Source organism: Apiospora phragmitis, assembly GCF_038363925.1.
Source record: "Apiospora phragmitis strain CBS 135458 chromosome Unknown utg000007l:2111988.0-4706623.0:1.0-2598199.0, whole genome shotgun sequence".
Taxonomy (NCBI): Eukaryota; Fungi; Ascomycota; class Sordariomycetes; order Amphisphaeriales; family Apiosporaceae; genus Apiospora; species Apiospora phragmitis.
This window is the reverse complement of record NW_027117406.1, coordinates 2,302,579-2,323,462: the sequence shown is the minus strand read 5'-3', so window position 1 is coordinate 2,323,462 and position 20,884 is coordinate 2,302,579. Positions and strand designations below refer to the sequence as shown.

Genomic DNA, 20,884 nt, shown 5'->3' with positions numbered 1-20,884 from the left:
CGTGGGCTTGAAGTCTTGGGCAAGGTTGAGACCGAGCCAACTCAATTACATAATCCCAGTCGAATACAAGTTTTCCAGCGCTCCCGCGTCAAGAGCACTTGCAGCCAAGCAGCCTATTTAAGTTGCTACTGCTAGGCCCAAATTACGCGCGCCCCTCCCCATTTTCCCTGATCGCACTCTCGATCTCGCCCAGCCTATCGTCCCTCCGCAATTTCTCTGGGCCTTGGGCTGCATATCTTTATTGCATCATCTTTTTGTCAAAACCCTAACGAACCGACCTACCTGCCTACCTACTTTCCTTTCACGACATCACCCTTTTACTCAACATCCGGGTTCCTGTCGAGTAAACACCTATAAACGCACCATCAATTCGACGTGATGGATTGGTCCCTGTCTCGGCCAACCCCGTTTCGAGTGAACAACAGAGTCGCCAACTTCTCCCCCAATATCCCCCAGTTCGCTGTTTTCGGCCAAGATGGCGGCGCGCACGATTCGCACCCGGCCTTCGGCCATCTGGTCCTTCTCGTTTTCGAGGCTGTCATGGAAGTAGTATGCGTCAGCTTACCGGGCTATGTCATCGCACGTTTAGGCCACTTCGACGCCGAGAAGCAGAAGTTCCTCGCCAACCTCAACGTCATGCTCTTCACGCCATGCCTGATCTTCACCAAGCTCGCCTCCCAGCTGAACGCAGACAAACTCGTCGAACTGGGCGTCATTCCGATCATCTTCATCGTCCAGACCTTCGTCTCCTACATGGTGTCCATCGGTGTCGCCAAGGCTTTCCGTTTGAAGAAGCGACCCGCCAACTTCGTCACGGCCATGGGTGTCTTCGGCAACTCCAACTCTTTGCCCATCTCCCTGGTCATTTCACTGTCGCAAACGCTCAAGGGCTTGCATTGGGATCGGATACCGGGCGATAACGATGACGAGGTCGGTGCTCGCGGTATCTTGTACCTCATGATCTTCCAGCAGCTGGGACAATTGGTGCGGTGGAGCTGGGGATACCATGTGTTGCTGGCACCCAAAGACAAGTACGAAGAGTACCAGACCGAGAGGTTGGAAGAGGGCAACTACACGGATGAGGCTCCGGCCCGCGCCACTGATGTCTTGATACCTGGTCTAGATGGAACCCAGACAGATGGAACCCTGTCAGAGGGAAACCAGTCAGAAGGAAGCCGCCGGGGTTCTCAGAGCTCAGACGGGTCGGATGTCTATGAGCCAGCGGGCCGCACTCCCGTGGCAGGCACTTCGAACGCTTCGCCTGTTGACTCGGATGAAGACGACGCGTCTCCCCGGAAACGCAAGTTCAAGCCGAACACCGCGCTTATTATGCCCCCTCCCCAATCTGAAGCCGACATGATGTCATTCCCTCGGATGCGTGATGTGGACGAGCCAGAGACGCCTGGCGGTATTCGCGGGTACTTCGTGAGGTCAAAGGTTGCTGTCCAGAACCGCATGTCGTCTTTGCAACATGGAGTAGCGCAAAGCTCCCGCCGTACCTTCACCCGCCTTCCGAAGCCCTTCCAGACCTTGTTGACTGGCTTGTGGAACGTATGGGTGCGATTCTACCACTTCCTGTGGGACTTCATGAACCCACCTCTGTGGGCCATGCTGATCGCCGTTGTCGTCGCTTCCGTCCCCGATCTCCAGCGCCTCTTCTTCGAGGAGGGCTCCTTCGTCAAGAATAGTGTCACCAGCGCCGTATCGTCCAGTGCTGGTGTTGCCGTACCTCTGATCTTGGTCGTTCTGGGCGCCAACCTCGCTAGGAACACCCAGAGACAGGATACCAAGGACTCCGAAGAGGAGGAGATTGGTACTCGACTGTTGGTCGCGTCGCTCATCAGCCGTATGTTGTTGCCAACTCTGATTATGGCTCCGATCCTGGCCCTCATTGCGAAATATGTGCCCGTCAGCATTCTCGACGATCCCATCTTCGTCATTGTGTGCTTCTTGCTCACTGGTGCCCCGAGTGCCCTGCAGCTCGCCCAGATCTGCCAGATCAACGAGGTCTACGAGGGAGTCATGGGCAAGATCTTGTTCCAAAGCTACGTCGTGTGGTTAGTATCCCCTTTATATGTTGTCGTTTCTGAGATGCATGTGGCTAACGTGACTTCAATAGGATTCTACCGTCGACTTTGATGCTGGTGATGCTCGCTCTCGAAACCGTCGAATGGGCCAAGTGAGGAATGCCGACATAGTTGTTCGATTTTGTTTATTGCGTGGCGACCCCCAAAAAGAACAAGTGGGGTCAACGGAGTACGGCGGCTATTGCGTAAGATGCTATCGCACATTTCCTACCTAGCCTTCGCTGTGGTGATGGCGTTGACGATCTAGGGCCTCGTTTCGCCGAGACGTGCTGGGCATAGTTGTACTATATATTATTCAGGTGCGCATTTAGCAAAGAGGCATTCGTAAGCGACTCGATGGGCTTGTTTGGGTGTCGTTGCCGTTAATGGCCTCATGGTTCTCAGATGACTACCATCCTTTCCCCGCATGGGGAAAAGTAGAGTGTGGATTGGTCGCGGGGTCTGGAGGCTGTACGCTAGATTGGGTCGCGTGAGCGGCAGCCAGGTTGTTGGCATGAGACGGAGTCCATTGTGATGCGAATTAGACAAGAGTGAGGAATACAAATCTCCTAGTCGGAAGACTTATTAACAACATGCAATAACAGAAGCAGTTCTGCCCGCTGCTACACTTATATAAGTGATTACCTTGTGCGCAGTTCCCTGCATCGGGCTTTTCTTCGTCTTTCCCTTTTGCAACCTCGGTGTCCACGGATCCTTCGATTGCCCAATGGGCCTTGACTACTAACGCTAACCACTCAACCTCCGTTTAGAGAGTTTCACTCGCGGAACCCTGGTCCTTGGTGATTCGTATCCTAGACTCCCGCCTCTAGGATGCGTAAGCATATTGATTTCTGATCGGCAAGTTTATCCTCAAAGCGATTTGGCCACGGTCAAGACCGCTTTGGGTTGAGATGCAGGGGCCCGGGGGCCAGGGGACGAAGGTGGTTAACAACAAACTTGTTCGGTTGTCGCATCGGCTAGGGCTCGGATGCTGCAGGGGTTTCATGCCCTGGCGATTTGAGGTCCACCATTCACCAACAACACAGAAGATCTCAGTATGTTACGTGGGACGCTGCAGCAAGAGCAAGTAAACGATGGAAAGGTACGATGATGTCTACACGATCTCATGCCCGGGGTGGAATATGAGGTTCCTAACTGGGTCCCAGCATATTGTATCGACACTTATTAGGCAAGCAAAGAGGTGGGAACCGCAGATGGTGCGAATGAAGCCTTGTTGTAATTCTGATTATGTCCCTATGAAGCGTTCGAATAAAGTAGATACGACGTTGCGGTTTGTTCCCTTGGGTATCGCTGTTGTGGGAGAGACCAGGTGTTGCGACAAAGTTGGTCAAGTCAGACTCAACAACTGATCACATGAACCTGGGTTTGGTCAGCCTACTTATTTACTAAGTCGGATGCTGTGCGGCTCTGCAAGGTACTCCCGAAATACCCAAGAACAAAAGTCTTTATGCATAGTATTATCCCCCTCAAGTCTGGACCCTGCTTTCCTGTAGCAATAGGTTACCCCCGCCCCGGGCCCAAGGCAGAAGCCCAGAATCGTCATCGCATCTGCGCACTCTTCAGGCGCAGGCGTGTGCGTCAACGTAATCATCGGCGTTGATAGGTAGGGTGTATTCGTGACCCGAGACGGTAACAGGTATGTTGGGTCCTTTCCCCGACAAAAATGTCACAGTATCATCCCGTATCCGTATCTAAGAGCTGAGCCGGAGCAAAAGAAGTGGCCTCGGCAAGTCCATCTTGTATGAGTCGCGTGGCCTGCAAGCCCCCCCCCCGACTCCAGTTGCGGATTCGCAGGAACCGGGCGATCGACGTACTCTAATTCCAACTGGGTAAGGCGACGCTTGCTAGTATGCGGGGGATTGGCAGTCATCCCGAGTTGCCGGTCAATCGACCCCGGATTTGACTTTTGGAGACGTTTGGGGGTTATACCCGAATAGGAGGCCATTCGGCGACGTCCACTTCACGCTCTGACCTATCTAGAAACGAGAGACGCAATAAAGTCCCGTGCTGTTCCTTGTATGCACTCGTCCCAAGGCATTGGTATTGTTTGACGTGTAATTTAAGTTGACGGCCAGAGTCCTAGAGACTGCTGGTCAAAAATACATACATAGACTGACGTCCATCGCCGCGGAGTTTGGCAGTCAGTTCTCTTCCAACTTCACATATCACCGCCAAGTAAAGAGAGGGTTTTCGTTTTGATCAGTATGTTTGCGCAACTTCACTTCGACTCTGCGCATGTACTTGTGCTTATTGCCATTGCCACTGTTCTTTACCTGGGCCTCTTCATCATCCAATATACCAGATATGAGCTGCGTATCCGGAGGTTGGGCGTACGAGCCCCCGTACTGGCTCAGAACCCTTGGACTGGTGAGTCACCCATTCGAAAAGATTAGGTGTCCGCAGATGATGGATATCCCCTGGAGTTTTGACGCTTACATACTACCCTCTCACTTCTACGTGACTACGTACAGGTCTCCGCTGGTTCATCGGCGCCGCGCGCGCCCAGCTGAACCACCGCCTCTTCGAGTACTTCGATTCCATGTTCGCGGCGGCCCGGGGCGCGCCCACGGGCGACGACTGCGTCGAGGTGCAGGTGATGCCGGCGGGCGGCCTGCGCTACATCATCACGCGGGACCCGGAGCACGTGAAAGCCGTGCTGGCGGGCCAGTTCGCCCAATTCGGCAAGGGCAAGGACTTCCACACAATGTGGAGCCCGTTCCTGGCGACAGCATCTTCACGACAGACGGGAGCCTCTGGCACGATAGCCGCGGCATGATCCGGCCCATGTTCGTCAAGGACCGCGTCAGCGACCTCGTCGTCTTCGAGCGGTGGACGGCCGCCCTCGTTCGGCAGATCGAGCTGCAGCGGCGGGGGCTCGTTGCTGGCTTGGGCGAGAAGGAGGACAAAGGTTGTTGCAGTGGTTTTGGCGAGGGCGTGGTGGATATCCAGTCCCTGTTCTACCGCATGACCCTCGACGTCACGACCGACTTCCTGCTGGGCGTCGCCGTCGACTCGCTCAACAACCCGCGCGACGAGTTCGCCGAGGCCTTCAACGAGGTCCAGCGCCTGCAGATGTACCTGACCATCGTGGGCCCGTTCGAGAGCATCATGCCGCGGGGCCGGTACCGCGCCGGCATCCGCGCCATCGACCGCTTCGTCATGCCGTACATCGAGGCGGCCCTGGCGCTGCCCGCGGCCGAGCTCGAGAAGCGGACGTCGTCGACCGACTTCACCTTCCTGCACAGCGTCGCGCGCCACACGCGCGACCCGAAAGTCCTGCGCGACCAGATCGTCGCCGTCCTGCTCGCGGGCCGCGACACCACCGCCGCCACGCTGAGCTGGGCCTTCTACGAGCTGAGCCGGTACCCGGCCAAGGTGGCGCGGCTGCGGGCCGAGATCCTCGAGTGCGTCGGCCCGGCGCCCAACACGCCGTCCTACGACAACCTCAAGAACATGCCCTACCTCCGCCACGTCCTCAACGAGACGCTGCGGCTCTACCCGGCCGTGCCGTACAACCTGCGCGTCGCGCTCGAGGACACGACGATCCCGTGCAAGGAGGGGCAGGGCCCGCCCATCGCCGTGCTCAAGGACGACGTCGTCGTCTACAGCACGCTCAGCATGCAGCGGCGCCGCGACTTGTACCCGAAGTACCAGCAGAAATCTGGCGACGGCCACTTTGCGGACCCGGCCCTCTTCGAGCCCGAGCGCTGGGAGGGCTGGGCCCCCAAGCCGTGGACGTACGTGCCCTTCAACGGCGGGCCGCGCATCTGCGTGGGGCAGAACTTTGCGCTGACGGAGATGGCTTACGTCGGTATGTCATTTTCTTTTCCTTTCTTCTTTATTATTGGCCCACAATTCCAGTCTTCCCGCCTCTCTCTTACCCATCAAATATCCATTTCCTCTTAAGTATGTTAAGGGCGGGTCTTGTCTATTCACCTTTTTTCCTAGCCTGTCCGTTGCTCGACTGCTTGGATCACAGTTGCTGAATAAATTGGCTAATATGGTCTTCAGTTGTGAGGCTGTTGCAGAAGTACGAAAAGATCGAATACGTCGGGGACTGGAACGCGCAGTTCCACGAGCCCGAGGTTGTGGGGAGGCCCGGCCAGGAGGTTCAAGTTCGTTTGTATGAGGCAGCAAGTGCGACATGATCGATGCAGACATACATATATGACATCCTGTAAATGCTGCCCCGACAAGGATCAGTTGCTGTGCAATGACCAAGTTCAGACCAGAAGGGCATCGTGTAATGCGAGGCCGTAATCCGTGTATCTCTGTTGAGGTTATACACACCGGGCTACACGATAACGAGGCCGAGCGTTCGTGGTGAATACTTCATGGTCCATTACCGCACTCGCTCGCATTGATACTATATCTTCCTTTCATTTCCATCTGACTCATACTCCAGCCAATGGTAAAAATGTCTCACTAGCTTACACAGCTTCACTTCGCCCCTTGCCCTCAGGACTTTTACACGCGGCTGACACACGAACGGGGTCGCCTAACAAGGCCACAGGCGTTCTTGCCGCCCATCAGCTTTTTAGCCTGCGCGACGATGACAACATCCAATCCGGTTTGTACGTCCTAGATAGAGCTCTTGTGCGTCTCCGCGAGACTTCTACGGGCAGCGGTGAAAATAGTGACCAACTGGGTTGGCAATTTGTCGAGACAGCGGTACCCAGAGGAATCGTAACACCATTGTGTGTGAAACAGTTGTCTTAGCAAGTACAGCTGTGTGTAATCAGCTTTATCTGAACGGCGACAGCCCTATGTTTGCAGTAAACGCCGAAGAATCCATGGAACCGCTTGCAAGGACATTATGACGAAGTTGAGTGCCTTGAGGAACGCCGGTTGGAGGCCAGATGACTGCAATTTTGAGACACCTGTGCTACTAGTGACCTGTGTAAGCATCTCTAGTCCAGCGGGCTTTCACGTAGAACCTTAACCGGCTATGGACACGTAATGGGGCACATATAAAGTCCAGGAAAGTCTTCCTATGTCGGCCTAGGAATAATATCTTAGATACCCCGATGCCCCTTGTTAAGCAGTTCACTTCTATAATCCCTAGATAACACCATCTTTACCTCGGCTTCTTTACTGAAAAAATCTCTTATCCTCTACTTCAACCCTGTTATTATATGCTTGGAGCTGCCGTCAAGATGCACTGGGTCGCCCCGCTACTTTTCGTCTGCCTTACCGTGGCTTCGCCCTTGGCTGGACGTAACGATTGCCATGAGTGGTGCAATACTACTGAGGGTAATAATCTTGATATGTTGCTATCTGATGCTGTTAAGACCTCTTTGCACAAACCACACAAGCCTCGATCTAACAAGAATTGCAGCAACCAATTGGGGATCAGCCATTCCACCCGACGTAGTAGGCCACCTTGTGGATCATTATGAGGAGGGAACTTGCTATCCTTCTTTCACCGTGGACTCAACCTGTAGGTTCAAGAAAGTCTCCCAGGGATCTCACGGCGTCCCGCTAAGAAGTCATCCTATACAGTCGTTGTCGGCAGTGGGACTGGAGCTCAAAAGCAAGCCGGCCAGGTGATCATTTCTATTTCCGCCCAGTATGAGGTATGGTCGAAGAATGGACTCGCCACTACTAGGCAGGAGTCGTATGGGCAGACCCAGCACGCAGAGAAAAAAACATGGTATACTTCAGGAGAGACCTGCCGCAAGAATGAATGCCCGTGGGAAGGTCAGCTACTGCTTCTGCCCGAAATTTGTTTGGCATGACTACTAAATAACCCTGGACACAGGAAAGGCAGAAATGGATCATTGGTATGGATCTAGGTTAGCAAACCTACAGTTCCGCGACAATAGGGAGACATATTTAATTCATATCGATGTCTTGACTAAATTGTGAGTCTATTAAACCACAAAATAACCTTTGAGAGCTGGCTTCTCTTCGTCACTACTAACCCTACATCTTTTATAACCAGGAATACGCAGGGATGTTCGGGATCTGCGCCCAACTCGCAGGCGTTGGCGGTTCGATTGCTGGAGCTCTCGTAAAGAGTCTTTCGCATTGGCTTCCCTTGTATGCCTCATGTAATTACATACGTACTATAGCAATTAGAAATACTGGTGTTGAAACGCAACCCATTGGGTCGTGCAGGATCCAACAATCGATTTCTTCCCAGCAGAGCACCTTGAACATCCCGTCCGTCCTCTCATCTACCCCGCCACAGACACAGCATCCTTAGGCGCGGCTGAACGTACTCATCCCAACTGCTCTCAACTTCGGTATACACGTCGGACTCCTCATCCCACTTTTGAACCCCCCTTTTCACATCCTTGGGAAGGGCGTAGACCAGCTCGTGCCTCCGTCCTCCGTCAACCTGTCCACATGAGCAGGATGCGGATAAGCGCGTCGTCGAGCCGATCGAGTCCGATCCTGAAGGTGGTCGTGTCACGAACCCAATGGAAGTATGCAAGGTAGTTGAACCCCGCGGGGCCGGGTACACTCTTATGCTTGGGTTACACCCGCATCCCGAAAATGTGCCGGATCTCGAGCTTCGCGGCCGACAAGTGATGGCTTCGGAGTCGGTCTTCGATGTGGTTACCCGTATGCTTATTGTACAGCACAGATTAGGTAGCTGTCGGAAATACTCAAGCAATTAAAACCAAGGGAAACCTAACACTCTATGGCCCAGTCAGGTCCCGGAGAAAGTGAGGGAAAACATCCTGTTGGTTCTCCTTGTCCAATTACGTTGTCTTTGTGTAAGTAGTGATCACAATCTATTTGTTATGTTCCCTGTTGACACCTTCCTACTTACATTGACATTGTGCAACTCTTTGTCTACCTTTGACTTGTAATGCTATGTTAGCTGTTCAGTCTCCTTGTTCACATACATATACTGTGTTTGTTTAGGACATATCCGTGTATAAATACGCCCATTTTCCCGTCAGGACTAATACTACATTCGAGAAGCCCACCCCATCTCAAGTACCATCACCAATACCTCAACCAGCTACGCAAACATATTTTCGACCACACTCCGACATCATGTGCCAAGTTCAACTTTGGGCCTGCCTGATCTGTAACAAGATCCATGGCGTGGAGATCGTCCGATGCGACGGGTGTCCGCCGATACGAACTGATCCCCAAGAAGATGAGAATTCCGATCCATCATCTACGTGAACGAGTTGCTCTTGACACAAGAAGAAGGCTGCGAGGGTTTTCGATTTCTGTTTCCATTCAAGTTCATGCACGAGTGTCCGAATGTGCCGTCCTCCCGTATGACGCAGGAGAACTAGTAATTTTGCACTCGGCACGGTTTCCACAAGGAGGTAGGTACATAAATTAGGATAGCAAATGCGATAGCAACCGTAACATTCTACCCAACTATAGGATCAAACCATTGAGTGACCGCACATCTGATAACATTGATTATATCTAGTCTTTAAGCGTAATCCCCAAACCCTAATCCAGTCTATACTTTTCCTGCCCTGATATTATGCTATTCTTGTCGCGAGGGAACTCATGCCTAAAATTGGTTCCCTCCAAGTTCCCTAACATGCCCTTTGATTCTTTACATAGATGATTATCGTCATAAGCAATCACCTCTCCCCCGCACAGGCAGGCAACCTAGAACGCCACCCAAAGCTTCAGCCCCGTCTTCTGGACCCGCACCGCAAAGGTGACGGCCGTACCGACAAACATCATGACCCCCGAGAAGGCCTTGAGCCCGACCCAGCCGCCGACGGGGCTCTCGAGGATGGCGCCGGCGATGGGCGAGGTGGTGAGCCCGCCGACGGAGCCGGCGAGGAAACACAGGCCGTTGCGGTAGCCGAGCTCCTCGAGCGGCGAGATGGACGAGACCAGCGCGGCCATGAGCGAGATGTAGGCGCCCGACGACAGGCCGAACAGCACGGCGAACGCGACGATGACGGCGTCGGTGCTGCCCGGGATCCACATGGCCAGGATCAGGATGCTCGTGATGAAGCAGGCGCCGCAGAAGACGTTGAAGCGGCCTGCTTTGTCGGAGAGGTAGCCGGAGCTGGCGCGGCCGATGAGGCTAGATTACGGCAGAAGGATGTTAGTTCGGCCAAGTTTCTAGGCGGATGTGAAAGGAAGTTAACTGTGTCTCGGCTTTTTTCTTCTCTTTTTCTCTCTTCCTTTTCTTCTTCTCTTTTCTCTCTTCCTTTTCTTCTTCTTCTTTTTGGGGGGAAGAGGATGGGTCAGCTTACCTTGCGGCGTTATAGAAAGTCACCAGGTACTGCGACAGGCTCTCGCTCATGCCCGCACCCACGGCGGCGCTGGGCAGGTAGGTGATGGGGGCGTAGAGGCCGTAGGGGATGATGAACTGGCCGAGCAGGAGGATCTGGAAGGCGCGCTCGCGGAAGGGGCTCAGCATCTGGGCGCGGGTCATGCGACCACCAGCACCTCCACCACGGGCTTGGTTGGTGTTGCTGTTCTTCTTGGCGGGCGAGGCGCGGACGAAGGCGTTGGCGACGCACAGCAGCGCGAGGATCATGAAGGCGCAGATGCGCAGCGTCCAGCCGTAGCCGACGGTGCGCAGCAGATTCGCGATGATGAGGGGAAGACGACACCCCCAAGCTGGAGCCGGTCGACAGCACGCCGAAGGCGAGACCCCGGCGCTTGGAGAACCAGCCGCTCACGCACGCGAGCGCGGGCAGGAAGACGGCCGAGACGCCGATGGCGGAGCACACGCCCTGCGACAGCAGGATCTGGTAGTACTCGGACGAGAGCGACGCCATCATCAGGCCGAAGACGTGCAGCAAAGAGCCCGCGGCCACCAGCGGGCGGGGGCCGTACGCGTCGTTGAGGCGGCCGATGACGGGGCCCAGGAACTGCAGGAAGAAGATCTGCAGGGACGGGATCCAGGCGATCTGGCTCGGGGTGTAGTCCGAGAGCGGGCCGTTCTCGTAGTACTGCTGAAAGATGCCGACGCCTGGAAGGAAAGAGACACGGGACGGAAATCGTTAGCGGCAGTAGTTGCATATTGTTGGAGTAGGATCGGCCGACCCGCATTCACGGGACGATGGGATGAAATAGCGGGGACGAGAAGACGGATGCAAACTTACTATTGACCCAGCCGTAGCTGCAGAACGAACAGCACCACGCGCCGAGGATCATGAGCCAAGCCTTGGCGCCTCCATCGGGGGCTTCTTCGTCTTCGGAGTCATCTTCGACGTCGGAAGATTCAACGCTGCTGGCGCCTGGACCACTACCATCCGGTGGGCCGCCGCCGCCGGGTCCCTCCTCGGCCTTCTTCTTCTCAGATTCAGTGATCTGACCAGGGATGGTAACGATACTGGATGGTAGGTTATCTTGGTGGTGCGACTTACGGGGTGTCTGCACTTTCTCAAGCTCGGCCATGGCCAGGCTGGTGTCGGCGCCAATCGAAGCCATTACAGGGAATATAAGATATAACAAAGAAGTAAGGAGAACAAGAAGTTATCGCTATAGTTGTTAGTACAACCTAACTTTCCCTGGCAGCACTGTCCGTATAGAGTGCGTCTAGCCTAAATGACCTGGGCTTGAGGAGGAGAAGGAGGTGGTGGTGGTGTCTTCGAATGTTTGCTCAAGATCGCGGGCGAAAGAGCAAAATATTTGAAATTTTATTGGGACCATTGGGCCGGTGGTGCGGATATACGACGGACCCTGGTGAGGTACTGGTGAGCAAGTCGGAAGCCGAAGCGAAACCGGGGAGTGGTCGAAAGCGCCGGAATAAGGGGAGAAGCCTCCACTGTCCCCGCTCTTGCATGGCATCCGCTAACCTCAACAGAGAAAGTCCAATAGTACCGTCTCCACCGCAGGTTGCTTTCTAGACCGTGTTTGGCTGGCGGTAAGTGGCGGACATTCAGGTCCATGCAACGCCTTGGGTGTTTTTTTTCACACCGTCTTACTCACATTTGGCGTCGGCTTCGGCTCGGTTTGGGCTAGGCAAAAAAGTAATGGTGGTAATGCCCCATCTCGGAAATATCACCCCTACAGAACCGATACATGCGAGACGGGACAGAACACCGGGCGCATGCTGTTGCGACGTTTCAGTGGCAGCCGATCAAATGCTGTCAATATAGACTCTTTAGGTTCGCCCGAGGCCCACCACTTTCATGACAGAGTTTGGTTCGCGGGCTCGGCCCGCCGTGGCTTGACCCGACGTAGCATTGGCGAGGCTTATTTCGACAGCCAACTTCGTATGTGCTGGGTGTTGATCACGATGATTGAGTATTGGGTAACGGTTGGTAACCCAAAATGAGGTTTGATCAGGCGATTTCTTTTCGGTTCTTGTGACAGTCTTTCACAGTGCTGATTTAATGCCGAGTCACCTTAACACGATCAGAAACCACCACGGGTAGGCTACCTCATATTCTCTGAAGATCAAGGAAGTTTAGTTCATTTAGGAGAACACTCGATTTTTTGGATTCTGCCAAAAGTAATGCATTTATGTCTCCAAGCTACTTTCAGACGCCCCTAGGCGTCCTATTAGAAGACGAGTTTTTGGTGTATGCTGAGTCTTGATATAAAATCTTACATACAGGGCTGCCCTAGCCTATCAAAACACCATGAAATTGTGCTCAAGTAGGGTTCCCTTCTAATCTTACAACTCCCCCCGAGACTCTCCCATATGCTGCAACTCTGCTGCTTCAGGAACGAGTCTCAATCCCGGTCCTCCTACTCCTCCTCCTCTTGCACCTCCTCTTGCTCTTTCCCCCCCGCTCCTGGGGATCCTCTCCACGGGCACGGCCCCACTGACGCAGGACAGACTGCTCTTCCCGCTCGAACCGCTCGCGCCAGCGAGCACGTTCCAAGCTGGCCTGCTACAGCCTCTCAATCTCCTCCTGCGGCCGAGGAAGCAGGCCAGCGAAGGATGGGCGGGCAGGGTTGAACGATTGGGAAGATGCGGCCGTCTGCGCCTCGGTATTCTGCTTGACCACGTTAGTGGTCTTCTTGGTCCTGGCACTTATCAAAGCCCTTCCGCGCGCTTCGTTGCTCAGGGTGGCCGGGATACCCTCGTCGTCGTCGTCGGAAGAGGAGTCGTCGCTCTTAGGCAAGGGACGCTTGGTGCCCCGCCGGGGCCTAGTGGACGCAGCAGTTACAACGGGAGTAGGGTCGGCTCCCAAGTTCTCGGTTCCGTTCTTAGCAGCTCCCTCCTGTCTGGTAGTACGGGCACGTCGAGTGACCCGTGATCGACGGGTAGAGTGAGGGCGAGTCGGTGTGGGGCGAGGTAGTGCGGCGCTGAGAGCTGCGCTGTTGGCTGATGCCACGTCCTCGCTGTTACCCTCGACGCCTCCCTCCTCAGCCCTGGTGGACCTGGCACGTCGAGTGCCTCGCGTTCGGCGACTGGTGCGAGGGCGAGGAGGCGAGGGGGGAGGGATTGTAGCACCAGGAGCGGTATCCGATGTGGACGGCACATTCTCGCTGCCGCCGGCCTCATCTTCATCATCCTGGGGAGCGGCACGTCGGTTACCACGCTTACGAGGGCGAAAGGTAGCGGCGGGAGGGGCGACGCCCTCGGTGGCTGCCTGGAATCTCTTCTTACTGACGCCAAACCGCTGCCTACAAACAAGGGGGGGTTTTCTGTTAGTCATCTCTGCTTCAGGTCTAGCAAGAAATGGAGGACGGGTGGAAGGAAATGATCTTCAGAGCACGTCGAAGACAGCGCGAAGAGGCGATGAGGAGAGCGGAAGGGTGTTTGTGACTTACTTTGCGGTGGCTACAGTGAGACCAAGTCTCTTAGCGATGCTGTCCCAGCCCTTCACACCAAAGCCTGGGTTCATATCATCAATGATGGACATGAGCATGACCTTCTCATCCTTCTTCGACTTGTCATCCTTCTTGGATCTATCATCCTTGCTTGCTTTGTCGACCATCTTGAATTATTAGCAGTAATGATTGTGTTTACTGCGGTGAAAGCAAGGCGTGTGAAATTGCAAATTGGATGAAGCGTGGCAATAAAGTGAGGGTGTGAGGATGCAGGATGTGGAAAAGAATTTTTCAGAATGGTGCAAGATATCGGTGTCTGTTCTGCAATTTTTTCCTCAAAACAATCAGTGGTTGAAAAATTGAATGTTGACTTATGCACTCCTGTAATCAAGGAAAATTTGCCAGTATCTTACCAAAAGTGATCTCTTAGAATTCTCGAATAAATGAAATCAGGCACAAATAGAAAGTGAATAAATGAATTTATAGCTGAAGAAAGTCTTCAGAAGACATGAGATGCCAGAATTCATGGTATTTTATCTACTCTGCGTATTCTATATCCACCCTTCCAGCTTACACCCAGGCCATGACAATGAAGCATGCCGGGTGAAGCTCAAGTTTTTGGCGCCGACCGTTGGGGGGATGTTCTCGGTGAGGTCCAGTGGGTGGGAGAGGTACAGGATATTCTCGCGGTATAAGATGCTTCTCGCCTCATGATGCACGCGCCTGCTCGTGTGCAGGATCGAGACGCTATAACCCCCGTTCTGCTCGGACGAGTTCTCTCCCCTGAATCGCGAACGGGGCGGGACCAGCCTTCGGCGTCATCTAGGGTGCTCAGCAGCTCTAGGTAGTTACTGTGTGAGAGAAATTAGACCTCAGGAATATTCAGAATTCTCAACCTGGAGCTCAGGATCGTGACTCAATCCCGATACTTCTCCTCGCTCTCATCGTCCTCCTCTGCTGTAGGAAGACCATACTCGCGGCGAATAGCCGCATCCTGCCGCCAGAACTCCTCGCGCCAGCGAACACGGCTCCGGCTGTCCGCCTCCATTTGACGAATCTGGGTAGCGTACGGAGCGGTCGGGTCATGGGTAGTGGTCATCGGCCGCGGGTCGCTCATGTCGTTCGGCAGATTGTTGTTGTCTCCGTCATCTTCAGCCTTGCCCTTGCGCTTCGATGCTTTGCGGGTCAGGGGGCCACTCTTCTTCTTCTCGGGAGCGGAACGGGTGGAAACAGGAGCAGAGGCGGTAGATGGCACATTCTCGCCATCATCTTCGTCGGCCTTTTTCTCGTTCTTGGTGGTTTGCATGCTTCGTGTAACCTGCTTTTGTCGGGTGGTGCGTGGGAGAGCAGGACCGGCGGGTGGGACGTTCTCCCCGTCGTCGTTGGAATTTTCCTTGCCCTTGAGGGCTCTAGCACTTCCAGTGGACCGCATTTTTCATTAGCAGTAACAATAGTGCTTACTGCAAATGAAGCAAAACGTGTGATGATGAAGACAGGCGCGAGAGTGTAAGATGCGGAAGAGTGGGTGAGTAGAGGATGTCGAGTCCCGAGGTGATGCGAAAGGCTGTGTTGAGTAGGCTACATCGTGTTCTTCTCACGATTAAGGAAGCTTCCTTAGCTAACATAGCACAGCACTTGATTCCTTACGAGTGGTAGCAGAGCAGGGAAGCCAGGCTTCAAGGTCCCAATCGGCACCAGAATTCGGTGTAGTCATAGAATGATGAGAAATACAAACTCACTTACACATAGCTATGCATTTGATTGTTGTCACACGATGTGTTTCCGCTCGATAGAAGACCGCCTTCTGATTAGCTGAAGTAGTTGAGTCAGAGAGTGACGATACGTAACACACGCTGATTCCCGCACCGCAACAATCGTACGGTTTGCATGTTTTCAGTTTGACGGTGGTAGAAGGCCAATGGCAGACATGAGATGATATACATTGCTTTTATTCTGTCATTGAACCACTTTTTGGGTGGCTGTGTGTCCAGTCTTGGCACAGACATGACATGATCCTCAAAAGACGTTTCCCTCTAAATCCTACAACCCTGTATTGATATCCCTCCACACACTAGAAGCTTGTACCCTCAGGACCGTTGCTCAGTCCTGGTGCTCCTGCTCCTCCTCCTGGTTATCCTCCTGGTTATTCTCCTCATGAGGGACAGGGATGCCCCACTCACAGCGGACAGACTGTTCTCGGAGGACAGCCTGCTCCTGTTGCCAAAACCGCTCTCGCCAGCGAGCACTCTCCAGGCTCTGAGCCTCCCTTCTCTGCAACTCCTGCTGGAGTGCGTCTCCTTGTAAGGGAGCACGGTCCCGGTTCCTGTTCTCCTCGTCCTGTTGACGCTGCCGAGTCACGGCAACGAAGGACGGGAGACACGGCCCAGGTTCAGTCTCCGGGACGGTCGGGCTTCCGTCTCGGTGCTCTCCTTTGACGGGGTGGTTCCGTCGCCAGTCTTCTGCTTCTTCGCAGGCTCGGCGGCACTGCGGCTCGTGAGGCCCCGCTTTCGCTTGGGGGCGCCGGGCAGGACGGCAGGGATTTCGGAGCCGTCTTCCTCAAACCCGGGAGCGACTTTCTTGGCACGTCGTGAGGGGCGGGGACGTGCTCGGCGAGGAGGGGCAGGTGCGGCGGGTGCGGTGGCGACGGCGGTCCGTGCCGACATGGCTTTCTGGTTGTTATCCTTGACACCGTCCTTAGGCTTAGGCGCCGTGTTCCTTGTTCTTCGCGCACGGGGCGCGCGGCGGGGCGGGGGGCGAGCTGGAGAAGGAGCAGCAGCAGCGGGGGCGGTGACGGCAGCGGTTTGTGCCGACGTGACGTTTTGGTCGTTATCCTTGCCGTCGTCCTCAGGCTCAGGCTCCGTGTACCTGGTGTGACGCGTGCGTCGCGAGCGGCGAAGGGGACCAGGTGCTGGGAGAGGCGGGGATGAGGCGGCGGCAAGTTGAGCTGTGTTGACGGACGGAATGGTTTTGCCGTCGTCAATTTCCTCGTCGTCCTCGAGGACTGGGTTGGCCTGCTTCTTCTTGCCCTTCGAGACCGGGTCGGCGGTGCCCTTATCACCAGGTTTGCCGTGTTTCATCATAGGCTTAGTCTGGGCTTTGCTTTCGCTGCTGGCCTTGAAGCGTTTCTTCATGGCACCGAATCGCTGCCTAGTCACATGGGAAAGTATCTGTTAGTCGTCGTCCTTTCACCTCAAGCGAATAGCCAGAGTAGGAAGTCAATTGAAGTAGGTGACTGAAGAAGTAATGACGTACTTTGCGGTGGCCAGGCTCAGACCTCTCTCGGCTGCGATGTCCACCCAACCCTCGACTTTGAAGTCGGGGTGTACTGATCTATACATGGTGAAGGCCAGCATCATGTCTTCGTACAGATCAGTGGTTGGTTGGGGATTTTTAGGCGTGTTGCCCTTGGCGCCCTTGCCTGGCTTGTCGCCCTTTCCTGACTTATCCGACATGCTGACAAGCGATCGCAGTGGCTTTTACTGAAATGAGATGATGCTGTCGGATGGAAATTGAAGAGTCTCTGGCGTGGGTTAACAGTAGACGAAAGGAAGGATGCGCAAGTGCCGGATGTTCAGATGAACTTTGGGAGATGATGCAGAAAATTTGGGCTGGTTTGGCAAATTTTCCTGGAGACCACTTGCTAAATGGAGTGTGTTGGTGAAAAGGTCAGGGTGGAATTTGTGCTGCTGCTTGGGGCTTTTTAAAAGAAAATTCAGGTGGGTGAAATTGAATGCAAGGAATCAATCAGTAAGTGCCTAAGTTGAAATCAGTATCATTTCAAACACGATACGATTACTGTCGGTACACCTTCCTTACACCAGTGCTTTATAATAAGATGTTTTCGATGATGTCTTGCTTTTATAGATATCCTACTGTCCTAGGCGGTTAGGCTACTCGCCCGACTCGTGAATCAAGTCCGAATTACAAGAAGGCCCAAAGCAGGCGTAGGGACCGAGAAGGAAAAGAAATAAAAGACGTGAGATAACAGAGCTCATTGATTTATATCTAGTATCTGCCCTTTCTTGCTATGTGTTCCACTGTTGCCACATAGTACCAGAGAACTACAAAAATGACTACTCCCTGTTGTACACGATGCCATGACCAAGTGGGTGTTGCGCATGTTTGCCAACCACCCTTCAGAGACCAGTCCAGAACTCAAACGCTGCCCTACTTCTGGTCACAGCAATTGGCGATCAAGGGCACGACGGGCCCGTTCCGCAAGCTTGCGGTTCTTCTTACTCAGGGTAGGGCTGGGAGGCGCAGCCGCAACTTCGCCATCCTCATCCTCCTGGGTGTTGTCATTGCCAGGGCCCTCAACCGGACCCTCAGCAGCGCGAGCTGCCTGCTCATCGTCCTCGGGGTTGAGAGCGGTGTGTTGGCTTCTGGTGCGCCGGGTGGCGTATCGGGACACCTTTCTGGCGGTAGGGACGGACGAGGCATTCTCGCTGTCATCTTGGGCCTCGTTCTGGAGAGAGGCACGGTTCTTGCCCTTGCGACCTTTGGGAGTCGAACCGGCGAGGGCGATGCCCGATGCTGAAGCGGTGCCCTAGACAGCGGGAACGGCAGCGGGAACGGCGGGGTCATCTTCGCCATCGTCGTCTTCTTGGCCTCCCTGGCTGTTGCGCTTCTTTCGTGTCAGGACGACGGGAGGGGTGATTACTTCGTCCTTGATCGCCTCCTCGTATCTCTTCTTGATGACCGCGAAACGCTGCCTAGAAGAATGGAAAGCTTTCTGTTAGTTACCTCATACACAGCTGTAATAGGAATGGGATGACTTACTTAGCGGTGGCGAGGCTGAGACCTCGCTTCTTCGCAGACTCATCCCAGCTATGGACAGAGAACCCGGGATGCATGGTTTCCATCATTCCCATAACAAGCTTAAAGTCCTCGCTCATGGGCTTCCTTCTTGTCGGCCTTACCGGCTTTATCCGACTTTTTGGTGTTATCAGACATGTTGACAGTTTGCTAACGATCTTCCTTCGATCTGATGTATGAAGGAAGGACGGGAAGGGTTGTGAGTGTACAAAATGTACAAAAAGGGAAAGGAACTCTTGATGGAGATCCAAGGTCGGTGTTGTGACAATTTAGTTTTTCCAAGTGTTGTTTGGATACTTAGAAAACGTTGGATATTTATCCCCTTAAGCGCTGAGCACAGCTTTAAAAGTGGGGTACTTTTTTTTAACTAATCGAACAGTGTGCATCCTCCCTCCACGAGGGACTCATCTACTCTTTACATTCACATTCAACCTCCATTTTTTAAGCACTTCCTGCCGACATAGAAACTTGACTCCACTACTCAAAACTGCGTAGCGGGTTTGTTCCGGGAGAGTCCATGCGTGGATAAATATATCGTGGGTGAAGCTCAAGAGGATAGTCGAGTTGGACCTTCAGTTGAGGGGGGAAATGGAAGACGCATATATGAATCAAAAGAGGAAAGAAATTCAAGGCTTGAGATGACAGAAGTCATTATATTCTATCTATGGTGTGTCTATTACTTCAGCTTGCTACCTGTGTGTCCTGTTGTAGCCACACCAGCAAGCTGAATAGTGTTTCCATGCCCTATCGTACACAATGTAGCAACCCAAGTGGTTGTCACCCAACTTTGCTGACCAGCTCTAAACATCCCCCGAGAACTGAATTTACTTTAGTTCTGGCTTCCCTACAGCTGGCGATCGAGTGCACGGCGGGCGCGCTCTGCGAGCCTGGCGTTCAGCTGCTCCAGCGTGAGCGTGGGCAGGGGTGTCCGCTTCTTGGGGGGAGCTGTAGCTTGACCGCCTTCGCCGTTCTCATTGGCGTTGTCGGCAGGGCCCTCGGCCGGACGCTGAGCTGCCTGAGCTGCCGGCTCTTCGTCGTCCTGCTGCACAGCCGAAGCAGCGGGGGCGGGGCGGGCCAGGTTAGGGAGCGACGGGGCCTGGGCGTTGTTCTTTGAGGGGACGTCCTCACCGTCGTCCTCGTCGTCACCCTCCTCGGGGGCGGGAACGGCTCGCTGCCGCCTCGTGGTGCGCTTGCTGCTGTGTTGGGCCCGCTTATTGGCTGCAGGGAGGGTAGCCGAGGCGGTGGGGGCGGCGGGAACGGCGGGAAAGGCGGGAACATCCTCGCCATCGTCATCCTCCTGGTCCTCGTCGTCGTCGCTTGTGCGCTGGCTGCGTCTCTTGCGCTTCAAGACGACTGGTGCGCTAAGGACTTCATCCTTGGTCTCATCCGCGTACTTCTTCTTAATAACGGCAAAACGCTGCCTGAAAAAATAGAAAGCCTTTTGTTAGTTGTCGCATCCGCAGCCGTAATAGGAGGTAGTCGATTGAGGGGAGTGAACTAGAAAGGAACGACTTACTTCGCGGTCGCAATGCTGATGCTTCTCTTGGCGGCGGCATCTTTCCAGCCAAAGACAGAGAAGCCAGGGTGCATTGTCTCCATCATGCACAAGACGAGCTTGAAATCGTCGCTCATGGGCTCGTCTTTGCTGGCCTTGGCCTTGTCCGACTTCGAGGGCTTCTCAGACATGTTGAACGATTGCAGTAGTCTGTCTTTACTGCAATGGGATGGTTGTTTGTGAAGGTTATAGGATGGGGCAAGAGTACAGCAAAGCAAAGGAACTCTAGTAAAAGATCCAAAGGCGGTGGTGTCGTTACAATTATTTTTCCCCAAGTGTTGCTTGGGTATTTAAAAAAGGTTGGATGAAAAAGGGAAAGGTCCTCTCGAAAAAGGCCTAAAACTGTTATTGGTGTCACAATTTTCTTTTCCAAGGGTTATCAGAAAAGGTTGGATGTTTGTGGTCGAGTTGGACCTTGAAGTAAAAGAAGGGAAAGGGCCTCGGGAAGAAGGCCTAAAACTGGTGTTGGTATCACGATTTTTTTCACCCAAGTCTTACTCAGATACTTCAAAAAGGTTGGGTGTTTATGGTCGAGTTAGATCTTGAGTTGAGGGACGAAATGAAAGACCTGTAAATCAAAAGAGAAAAGGAATTAAAGACGTGTGTCTGTTTTATGCCTGTATCTATTACTTCAGCCTGCTATGTGTACTGTTATTGCCACATAGCATGAGCAAGCTGTCAAAATGTCCCTGATCTCTATCGTACATATTATAAAATTCCATGATTAAGTAGTGTTGGGCATGCTTTC

At 53.8% G+C, this 20,884-nt stretch overlaps 8 protein-coding genes across 8 annotated transcripts; 4 read left to right on the top strand and 4 right to left on the bottom strand.

Moving 5' to 3' along the window:
- Positions 1–378: 378 nt before the first annotated feature.
- PG994_008324 (Membrane transporter) lies at positions 379–2,183 on the top strand (the record flags this gene model as incomplete). Its single annotated transcript, XM_066859733.1, has 2 exons — positions 379–2,057; positions 2,120–2,183. 2 exons carry the CDS (start codon positions 379–381, stop codon positions 2,181–2,183), a joined length of 1,743 nt encoding a protein of 580 aa, XP_066715220.1.
- A 2,108-nt stretch (positions 2,184–4,291) lies between these two features.
- Positions 4,292–6,235, top strand: PG994_008323 (cytochrome P450; the record flags this gene model as incomplete). The annotated part of the gene is made up of 4 exons (XM_066859732.1): positions 4,292–4,458; positions 4,559–5,898; positions 5,949–5,993; positions 6,099–6,235. 4 exons carry the CDS (start codon positions 4,292–4,294, stop codon positions 6,233–6,235), a joined length of 1,689 nt encoding a protein of 562 aa, XP_066715219.1.
- A 3,445-nt stretch (positions 6,236–9,680) lies between these two features.
- PG994_008322 (major facilitator superfamily transporter) lies at positions 9,681–11,468 on the bottom strand (the record flags this gene model as incomplete). The annotated part of the gene is made up of 4 exons (XM_066859731.1): positions 9,681–10,110; positions 10,283–10,652; positions 10,687–11,007; positions 11,141–11,468. 4 exons carry the CDS (start codon positions 11,466–11,468, stop codon positions 9,681–9,683), a joined length of 1,449 nt encoding a protein of 482 aa, XP_066715218.1.
- A 1,412-nt stretch (positions 11,469–12,880) lies between these two features.
- PG994_008321 (uncharacterized protein) lies at positions 12,881–13,933 on the bottom strand (the record flags this gene model as incomplete). The annotated part of the gene is made up of 2 exons (XM_066859730.1): positions 12,881–13,619; positions 13,767–13,933. 2 exons carry the CDS (start codon positions 13,931–13,933, stop codon positions 12,881–12,883), a joined length of 906 nt encoding a protein of 301 aa, XP_066715217.1.
- Positions 13,934–14,479: 546 nt separating this feature from the next.
- On the top strand, positions 14,480–16,201 carry PG994_008320 (uncharacterized protein; the record flags this gene model as incomplete). The annotated part of the gene is made up of 3 exons (XM_066859729.1): positions 14,480–14,593; positions 14,653–15,244; positions 15,858–16,201. 3 exons carry the CDS (start codon positions 14,480–14,482, stop codon positions 16,199–16,201), a joined length of 1,050 nt encoding a protein of 349 aa, XP_066715216.1.
- PG994_008319 (uncharacterized protein) lies at positions 16,121–17,218 on the bottom strand (the record flags this gene model as incomplete). The annotated part of the gene is made up of 2 exons (XM_066859728.1): positions 16,121–16,913; positions 17,019–17,218. The coding sequence occupies 2 exons, from the start codon at positions 17,216–17,218 to the stop codon at positions 16,121–16,123; spliced, it is 993 nt and encodes a 330-aa protein (XP_066715215.1).
- Positions 17,219–17,835: 617 nt separating this feature from the next.
- PG994_008318 (uncharacterized protein) lies at positions 17,836–18,303 on the top strand (the record flags this gene model as incomplete). The annotated part of the gene is made up of 1 exon (XM_066859727.1): positions 17,836–18,303. The coding sequence occupies one exon, from the start codon at positions 17,836–17,838 to the stop codon at positions 18,301–18,303; it is 468 nt and encodes a 155-aa protein (XP_066715214.1).
- Positions 18,304–19,425: 1,122 nt separating this feature from the next.
- PG994_008317 (uncharacterized protein) lies at positions 19,426–20,267 on the bottom strand (the record flags this gene model as incomplete). The annotated part of the gene is made up of 2 exons (XM_066859726.1): positions 19,426–20,002; positions 20,098–20,267. 2 exons carry the CDS (start codon positions 20,265–20,267, stop codon positions 19,426–19,428), a joined length of 747 nt encoding a protein of 248 aa, XP_066715213.1.
- Positions 20,268–20,884: the final 617 nt, after the last annotated feature.